The sequence below is a fragment of the Physeter macrocephalus genome, chromosome 18 (genome assembly GCF_002837175.3).
Source record: "Physeter macrocephalus isolate SW-GA chromosome 18, ASM283717v5, whole genome shotgun sequence".
In the NCBI taxonomy this organism is placed as follows: Eukaryota; Metazoa; Chordata; class Mammalia; order Artiodactyla; family Physeteridae; genus Physeter; species Physeter macrocephalus.
The window spans coordinates 71,069,819-71,079,577 of NC_041231.1; the positions used below are offsets into that span (position 1 = coordinate 71,069,819).

Sequence of the window (9,759 nt, forward strand, 5' to 3'; positions counted from 1 at the left end):
TTGTCAAAGCCCCTTTTCTCTTTTTGATGCCGACCAAGACCCGAGTTGGTGATTTATTCACTGTTCAGCTAGGGAAACAAAACTTTTTAAAAATTGCAAATCACTTTAGTGTTTGTGGAGGGATGGAGTTGGCGTGGTCTATTCCAAAGCTTGGAGGGGGCTCTGAGTGAAAGCCAGATCCCGGACCCTCAAGCTCCCCTCGACATCTTCGATCTTCAGTTTCCCCATCCCTAAAACTGGGCCAGATCCTGATGCTTGGGAGGGCTGGTGAGAAGAAAAGTGCTTTTCAGGTGCTTCAGAATCTCTTGGAGATTTGCATACTGTGACCATCTGCTCCCTGAGAACCTGATAAGCACCACCCCCATCCCCTGCCACAGGTTGAGAACCTAAGCATGTCACTGGCTGGAGTGGGCAATCATATTACTGAGGGGAAATCACTTCCTGATCAGAATTACTGGGATTTCAAGGGCCATATTTAGAACCCTGGGGCTTTCCAGCCAGAGCACTGTGAATAATACACAGGGCTTCCTTGAGTTGGAGTGTTTAGAGTAACCTGGAGCGTTAAGGTCTGTTCAGGAGACTTTATGATCTCATTGGTCTTATCTTGTGGCTCCCCCATGGGCAAAGGAGGGGGATAGAGAGGGATAGCTCTGGGCCATGTTGGTCTTCTCCTCCTGGCCTTCCCATCTGCATTATTCATACCCATTAGGATTGAGTTTGGTTGCACATAACAGAAACTAACAACATTGTCTATATCAGGCGTGACTTTTATGGTGGGAACCATAGGCCAAAGAAAAGGGGTCAGGTAGGGACTTCCCTGGTGGCGCAGTGGTTAAGAATCCGCCTGCCATTGCAGGGGACACGGGTTCGAGCCCTGGTCCAGGAGGATCCCACATGCCACAGAGCAACTAAGCCCGTGTGCCACAACTACTTAGCATGCGCACCTAGAGCCCGTGCTCTGCAACAAGAGAAGCCACCGCAACGAGAAGCCCGCGCACCACAACGAAGAGTAGCCGCCACTCACCACAACTAGAGAAAGCCCATGCACAGCAATGAAGACCCAACACAGCCAAAAATAAATAAATAGCAGACTACAGGGGGAAAGTTGATGTACGTGACGATGACTTGCTTCTACTTTCACAAGCGTTTCACATCTCTGGCAGCTCAATTTAAAACTGGCCCCTTCACTTAACTGTCTTATTTTCCTTCATGGTGCTTATCACCACCTGACATCATATGCTGTGTTTATCACTTACTCATCTGTCTTGGTTACCACTGTATTCCCCAGTTTCTAGAACAGTGCCTAGTGTATCATAGGTGCTTAATAAATATTTGTGAAGTAAATGAATACATTATTTCATTTGAAGTTTCTCAAGAAAATGTGACAAGCAGGGCAGAAGATGCTGTTACTCATTTTACAGATGTAGAAACTTAGGCCCAGGAGGCTGACTTCACTAAAGCCACCAGGGAACTGAGGGAGCCTCAGTCCTTTTGATTCCTAATCAGTGGCTGACTGTGTGGGGTGAGGGTAGATAGACTTTTAACACACCCCTGTCCTCTGCTCAGAAAGTTGGTAAACTACTCAGGGAAAAGGTGATAAGAAAAGCAGATAAGTTATTCCCAACAAAGAGACTGGGAATCTAGGAATTTCAGAAACCATTGCCCTGCTGGTTGGGAAAGGGTGGGTGACATCACTGAACAGGTAGCTTTTTGGTACCTTCAATTCCACCCTCACTCCTGCAACTAACTCTGCCCAGAGAGGTGGTGAGCTCCCCATCCCTGTATTGAAGCAGGGGCTGGATGTCTCCTTACAGAGCATGCCTGAGCTGGAGAGTTGTACTCACATCTTAGTAGGAGAGGGCAGGCATGCTCTGTCACAGAACACTCAGCAGAAAGTGGCCCGAACACCAACACAAGAGGCTTTGCGCCACCTGGTGAACATGGTTTTAAACCGCAGGCCCTTCCGTGGAGAGAAGCCTGCAGCCTGAGTGTCCCTAGAATCCTAAGCAGTGAAACCAGAATAGAATTTCTAAAGGTTTCGTGAGGACCACAGGGTTTGTGAGAACTCAGGGGGGCGCCCTGCACTGGGCCAGGCACCAGCAGGCATCAGAGAGGTCACTAGTACAGGGAGAACTATTAACAGCACTCAGGAGTTGCTGAGACATATCCCTGGATTTGGAGGGAATGCGCCCTTCCCACACTTTATTCCGGATTCCTGGGATGACAAACTGGGAGGCTACCTGAGGGTGGGGGAAGGGTGCAGGAGGAGGCTCATTTGTTCATTCCACTCATCTTTGTATTTGGGAGTGACCCTGAATTGTCTTTGCCTAGAAGTAAACAAACAAAACAAAAAAACCTCCATGTTTTTGCTACGTGGGTATCAGATTCTGAAAGATTTTGTCTGCCAAAGTGCATATTTTCATTATGTTTTTTACACTATTATTTGTTTATTATCTTACTGTATCATTTATTATCATCAAAGGGCTCTGTAACTGCCCGTAGAAGCCATGATGAGCTCCATGCATTAGCCTTACCACACGGAGTTCATTTAATGTGAACAGACGTGAAAACATCTGAGCGTCAGTGGGCCAGTGCAGCTCCATCTGAGGTGAGCGTTGGATTCTGCTCATCCCTCCTAAAACCCTGAAATGGGCCCCAGCTCCCACCTCAGACTCTGCTCTGGGCGGTGAACCACAGGGCTCAGCTGCCCCTGCGGGGAACGTGCCCCCATCCCGGGCCAGCTGCTCCTCTCACCATTTCTCCTTCCAGTTTCACTTCATTCCTGAGAAAAGAGCACAGTTTTAATCAACTGTCCATCCCAAGCCTAGATCTGGGTGTCAGAGGCCAGTCAGCCTCCTGTGACGTGGTGCACAGGGCCAGCACAGGGCCTGGGACCGCGCTTCCCAGTAAAGTCTGTTGGGTGAACAACTGAAGTCTCCCTGTGGACGGGCTTCAAGCAATGTTTTATATCCTCATAGCACCAGCTGCCGCATGAAATAGGTTATGCGCAGGTGGTGCTGTTGGGAGTTTCCCCCTGCATTCCTCATGGGTCAGACACAGGGCGGCCCCCTCCCTCTTCCTAAAGGCTCTCTCCTCACCCTCTCAGGGTCTCAGCCCCAATCCTGGCCTGCTTCCCTGTCTGAGTGATCCAGGCTGACCCCAGCATGAACTTCAGGGACCCCCTCTGCCCTCCCGCAGGGATGGGCCTCTGCAGTCTTCCCTGCTCCCATTTGCCCTGCACCCCACATTCTCCCTGACCCCTCATGATCAGAAGGCCCTCCTCCACACTGCACCTCCAGACTTCACCCCTCCAAAAAGGAAGGAGAAAAACAGAGCAGAAGCCTGTGTGATCTCCTTAGGACACTCTCCCTGCCCCCGCCCCCCCAAGCAGAATTCACCAGAGCCACTATGTTCTCCACATTCACCTCTCAGTGACCTCCCCCTGGGGACTGCAACAAAGTCCTCTCATCAGCTACTTCTGCTTCCCCCACTGATGTGTGAACTTCCCAAGGGCAGGGCCCAACTCTCCTTTGTATACCACCCCCAGCCCTCCCCATAGGAGCAGTTAATTTACAAGGATTAGGGAATTTAAAAAATTAAGATCACGATTAAAATATTTCGAGGACTTCCCCAGCGGTCAGGTGATTAGGACTCCAAGCTTCCACTGCAGGGGGCAGAGGTTCTATCCCTGGTCAGGGAACTAAGATCCCGCATGCTGAGTGATGCAGCCTAAATAAATAAATTTTTTAAAATAAAAATATTTTTTAAACATGCACATTCTGATTTCAGGACAACCCACTTTAAAACTCCCCACCCACGCAGTGGTTGAGAGTCCGCCTGCCGATGCAGGGGACACGGGTTCGTGCCCCTGTCCGGGAGGATCCCACATGCCGCGGAGTGGCTGGGCCCGTGAGCCATGGCCGCTGAGCCTGTGCGCCCGGAGCCTGTGCTCCGCAACGGGAGAGGCCACAACAGTGAGAGGCCCGCGTACCACAAAAAAAAAAAAAAACTCCCCACCCAAATTTTGGGGCTGTCCCAGGAGTGGCTTAGTTCAGAGGTCATCAAACTGAGTGGTCAAGCCAGTGTGGAGGAGGGGACCGAGGGGACCTGACACCAGCATTGCACAGGGCTCCTCCTGAGCCTAGACCACCTTCACGTTCACGACCAGACCCTGGATGGCTTGGAGGCATCAGGACCTTGCTCTGTAAGTGTGTGTGTTTTCTGTGTGTCCCTATAAAACTTAAGAGAACACCTGACTAGAAAATGTAGATTAACACCATAGGGAGGAAGGAACCAGAGGAAGAAGCCAAGAAAGGCTGTCACAACTAGGATCCTGCATGAGAAAGACGTTGGGTCACCAGCATCAGCCCAGGCTTCCTGCAGTAAGAGCCTGAGACGTGGCAGGGCCACTAGGATGGGAGAAAGTGCTGGATGTTGTACACCTTAAACTCACACAACATTATATGTCAATCATGTCTCAGTAAAGCTGGGGGGAAGTACTAGATCTGGAGCTTCCTTTCAAGAGAAGAAGACTTTGTTGGCAAGAATCCACATAAGGAGGGACTTCCCTGGTGGTCCAGTGGTTAAGACTTTGCCTTCCAATGCACGGGGTGCGGGTTCGATCCCTGGTTGGGGAGCTAAGATCCCACGTGCCTCGTAGCCAAAAAACCAAAACATAGAACAGAAGCAGTATTGTAACAAATTCAATAAAGACTTTAAAAATGGTCCACATCAAAAAAAACCTTAAAAAAAAAAAAAGAATCCACATAAGGAGAAGGTGGACATGATGGAGCCCATGCTCCTGGGTTAGTGCTGTAAATGGCTTGACTGGATGGAGACAGTGACTTGTATCATGAACTTCTTAATATACTCACTTTTTTCTCATAAACTCTTTATTTACTGTTGACATTAATGTAATCTGGCAGAAAAGGACGTGGCTGGCTACTTTTTCAAACCATGGGACTCTATTTCCTGCTTGTTAAGATGATTTGTGAGGAAGTCCATCTTGATATATGTTGTTTTCAGTGATCCACCACTTTTCAGGAATTTAATTGTGTAAAAAATGGATATAAACCCAGAGCTTCCTCTCGTGCCAGGTACACAGGAGGTGCTCAACTAATGTTCATGGAAGGAAGGGCTGAATGAATCCCTTTATTCCTGGCACCCAGGCATCCATCCCAGACCAGGGCCTAAAGTTCCTGGAGAAACGGGGTGCAGCTCAGCCCAGAGCTGAGTGGAGAGTCCAGGGATCTGGGTTCTGGGGTGGTGGACTCTGCTCAAGCCCACTGATCACTCCTGGCCCCAACGGTCCCAGCGTTGGGTGAGATTTAACACTCCCCCCGCCCCTGCCGTGAAGACATAGTCTTTGGGATATGCAGCTGTTGACAACCATTAACACAACAGCAGGCAGATGCCAACGTCATAACTGGAAGAAGTGACTTATGACTCCATCCTCTCATTTAAACCTCTACGTCTTGGACCCATGAGATGAGAGACAGTTAGAAATGAGGCACCTTGAGGAGGCAGCACGCTGAGCTGGGCTGTATGTCCTTGGGCATGTTACTCCCCCTCTCCGGCCTCAGCTGCCTTGTCTGTAAGAGGAAAGGCTGGACAACTTGATTTCGATGGTCCCTCCCAGTCCACTTATGTAGTTCTGGGCCGGGGATGATGAGAAAAGCTATGGGGCATGGGTTCATCCTGGAGCAAAGTCAAGGAGATGGAGCAGTCTCAGGAAGACTAGAGGGGCCTAGGATTTTCCTGCTAAACCTTTTGGCCGAGGCCCCTGCCTGGCCCCTTCTAGTGTGGAATTGTCCAGGGCCCAAGACGGGACTAAGCCAGGATTTTCCCTGCTTATGAGCAGTCACAGCTTTGAGTCCCAAATCAGCTTCTCGGCTACAGTGACCCAAGGCCAGATCAGGCCCAGCCAGATGGGGGTGGCCGGTGGGGTGTTTTCCTGACCTGCTGGAGGCAAGAGGCAGAGGTGGTTTCCTCCTTCCAGAAAAGAAGATGCGAATCCAGGAATTTCTGTTTTCAATGAACTGAAAACACTCCCTTCCCCTTCTCCCCCAGCTTCCCCGGAGTTGCAAGGGCAGAGGCTCTTACCCCATCGGGAGGTACCTGGGGGACTGGGGAACAGCGAGGAGAAGCTGAACCAATAGCAGAGGCATTTTCATGCTTTAGAGCAGCTTTGGGTTTGCAGAGTTTTCTTAATTCCTTATACAGCAGTCATGTACTTCACAACTACGGTCTTATTCAAGTTTTCTGGGAATCCTGTGAGGTCGGGTAAAGAATAGCATCCCCATTTTGCAGATGAGAAACCTGAGGCTCCAAAGAGATAGAATAACTTGCCCAAGGTCAATTGGCAGATACAGGTTTAGGAGCATAGGAAGCCAGGATGTGGGCGGGGTGGGCGATCTTTACTGGGTCATGATCAGAGTCGCCAAGGACTGAAAACTGAGGACAAGGGAGTTGGGCGAGGTGAAATAAACTTGACGAAGATGCTAAGGGCAGAGAGGTAGGGCTATGGCCTCTGCTTGAGAAGTGCCTATTACATTCAGAGGTACTAAAAGAAAACAGGTCACAGCACTGGGTTCGAGGGAAGCATCCCAGCTCTGCAAGCCTCTGCCTCCATTTCCCCATCTTTAAACCTACGGTGGTTGGTATGTGAATTGAATGAGATAAAATATAGGTAGAACCCTTGGCACAAGGCCTGGCACATGGTAAGCACTTAACTGTCAGGCATCATCATTGTTATCATTACTAAGGTTGACAAAGCAGTAATTCTTTTTTCCATTTCATGCACCAGCCCCCTGAGGATGGTTTTCATGAGCGTGCCCATTTTGCAGATGAGGAAAACTGAGGCTCAGTGAGGGACTTCTGCTTCCTTCTTCCATAAATTGAAGGAATTGGGCTGGATGTTCTCTCAGTGACTGGCTTCCTCTCCTGAGCTGGCAGGTACTAAGGGGCAGGGTAGGGAGAAAGTTCACTCCCTGTGCTCCCACTTAGCAACCAGGGCTGCCCTACCCAAAGAATGTCCCCACAGTGTCCTGGAGGTGAGGCCTGCCAGTTCTCAGCTGTTCCAGGTCCCCAGGCAGCTTTGAGGTCTGAGACAGCAGCTCTGATCCGAGAGTGCAAAACCCAGCTGGGGTTCCCTGATGCCCTGGGAGGAGGGAGGAACAGCTAGCTGCCTTCGTGGGAGACTCAGTCTCTGCCCCGTTGGTGCCCGGTGTCGGGAGTCCACATGTCCTTCACAGAGAGACTACCAGCATCTCCTTCTTGAAGTCACCCTGTCCTGCTCCTGGCTCTCCAGAAGCTCCCTGCTGCTGCCCTTGTCCTGATTGATCTTCCTGGGTGTCTTCAGAAATCTGGAATTCAGGCCCCAGTTGCAAATCAGCCCCTGCCCCAGCTTCAGAGGGCTTCCAGGCCACCCCACCCCAGCTCCACTCCCCCTGGCATCTTGGCCCCTAGGCCACTCACCTGAACAGGAGTTTCTGCCCGGGTTCCTTCTTAATGATGTTCAGATTATGGTAGGGGCACAAGGCATGTGACATCTTCTCATAGGTCACGTTCACCTGCTTCTGGAAGGAAAAGCAGCCCTACATCACCCCCCACTTCCCACCCTGCTCCTTCCGGGCCTGGGAGGGAGCAGGTTGGACTGGACGGTTTCTTAAGCCCCTCAGCCCAGGGGTCTGTTAGGGAATATGAAAGTTCTCATGTGTTGGGAAGGAGAAAGACAGGGGAAGGCCGGGGGGAGAAACAATGGGATGGTTCTGTCACCTACTTGACTGAGACCCATGGGGCAGGAGTGAATTGCATGTTGCTTTTAAATGGCAAATGTCACGAGTAGTAACAAATAAATATATAGTTAGTAGGAGAGACAGCATGGTGGGGTAGCATGAGGGCCTTGCCACCTAGCTGTGTGACTTTGACCAAGTCAGTTTTTCCTCTCTCTGGGGAGTGGACTGTGCAGAGTAGGGACAAAGAGGCTGGGCTTTGGTGTCAGTTTAAGCCCCAGCTCCACCATTTGGCAGCTGTGTGACCTTGGATAAGTTTCTTTACCTCTCTGCATCTGTTGCCTCAGCTATAAAATGAAGATAAAAACATCAATCTCACAGATTTGTTGTGAGCATTAAATTAGCTAATCCATAAGAGCACTTAGCACAGTGCTTAACATGTGGTCTGTGCTCACTAAATGGAATTGCTGCTCTCGGGGCCTCAGTTTCCCTCCCTCCAGATACGCACACCCAAACTTTAGTCATTTGCATCCTTCCAGCCACCAGCACTACCCAGAGGCCACAAAACAGGGTGGGGCCCAGAGCTACATGGTCTGGATTCAGGTCTCTGCTCTGCCACCTGCTGGCTGCAAACACTGGGACAAGTTGATACGCCTCTCTGTGCCTCAGTTTCCCCATCTGATAATATCCACCCCATGAGGTTGTTGTGAGGATTAAATGAGTTAATACAGGCAGAGCCCTCTGAGCAGTGCTTGGTAATCAAATGCTGTGCCATTTTAGGAGATGCTATATATTGCAGATGATCATTATTGGTTTTTTTGTTTGTTTGTTTTAATTTATTTAACCTATTTATTTATTTTTGGCCATGTTGGGTCTTTGTTGCTGCGCATGGGCTTTCTCTAATGGCGGCGAGCGGGGGCTACTCTTCGCTGTGATGCGCGGGGCTTCTCATTGTGCTGGCTTCTCTTGTTGCAGACCATGGGCTCTAGGCACGAGGGCTTCAGTAGTTGCAGCATGCAGACTTAGTAGTTGTGGTTTACGGGCTCTAGGGCACAGGCTCAGTAGTTGTGGCACATGGGCTTAGTTGCTCCACAGGAGGTGGGATCTTCCAGGACCAGGGCTCGAACCCGTGTCCCCTGCATTGGCAGGCGGATTCTGAACCACTGCGCCACCAGGGAAGTCTGATCATTATTGTTAATAGTTTTCTTTAAAGCCTCTTTTTAACCTAAATGAATTTATTTATAGACTAGCACACTGGTTTTATATCACCACTGTCAATCACGAGATTGACAAAGTAGTTAGGGCTTCCCTGGTGGCGCAGTGGTTGAGAGTCCGCCTGCCGATGCAGGGGGAAAAGAAAAAGAAAAAAACAAAGTAGTTAAATTTTGTAATCCTAATGCTTACTAAAATAAATAATTAGTAGAATTTGGAGTAAACCACCTAAAATCCCCTGGCAGACACCCATTTAGGTATGGGCGCTCCTCACCTTAGGAATGCTGGCCTCGGTCATCCCCAGGCTTTTGCAGCCCTGACATCTGATGGTCCTGCGGGGCCTGAGACCTGGGTTTCTGTCCCAGCTTCCTCCAGGGTACCAGCTTCCTCATCTGGCTTAGCAGCAAATGATGCACTATTCACGTAAGCATGCTTTGAAAGCCTCAAATGCTAAGCAAAGGTGGAATTAAGCAATTAGAAGGCAAGATTCCTGAGTTCCAGGGACAGTCCCCATCCTCAAGAAGTAACTGCCTGTCCCTCGGAATCTCCCAAAATAAAATGATCCCAACAACAGCCACTATGGAGAATATATGGAGGTTCCTTAAAAAACTAAAAATAGAATTACCATATGACCCAGCAATCCCACTACTGGGCATACACCCAGAGAAAACCATAATTCAAAAAGGCACATGCACCCCAATGTTCATTGCAGCACTATTTACAATAGCCAGGTCATGGAAGCAACCTAAATGCCCATTGACAGACAAATGGATAAAGAAGATGTGGTACATATATACAATGGAATATTACTTGC

At 49.6% G+C, this 9,759-nt stretch overlaps 1 protein-coding gene across 1 annotated transcript in view; it reads right to left on the reverse strand.

Moving 5' to 3' along the window:
- Positions 1-6,354: 6,354 nt before the first annotated feature.
- The window catches only part of ETV7 (ETS variant transcription factor 7), a 7,942-nt gene continuing 4,537 nt past the window's right edge, over positions 6,355-9,759 (reverse strand). The window contains 3 exon segments of the mRNA XM_024121727.1: positions 6,355-6,453; positions 7,286-7,364; positions 7,477-7,577. Coding sequence (XP_023977495.1) covers positions 6,355-6,453; positions 7,286-7,364; positions 7,477-7,577 — 279 coding nt within the window.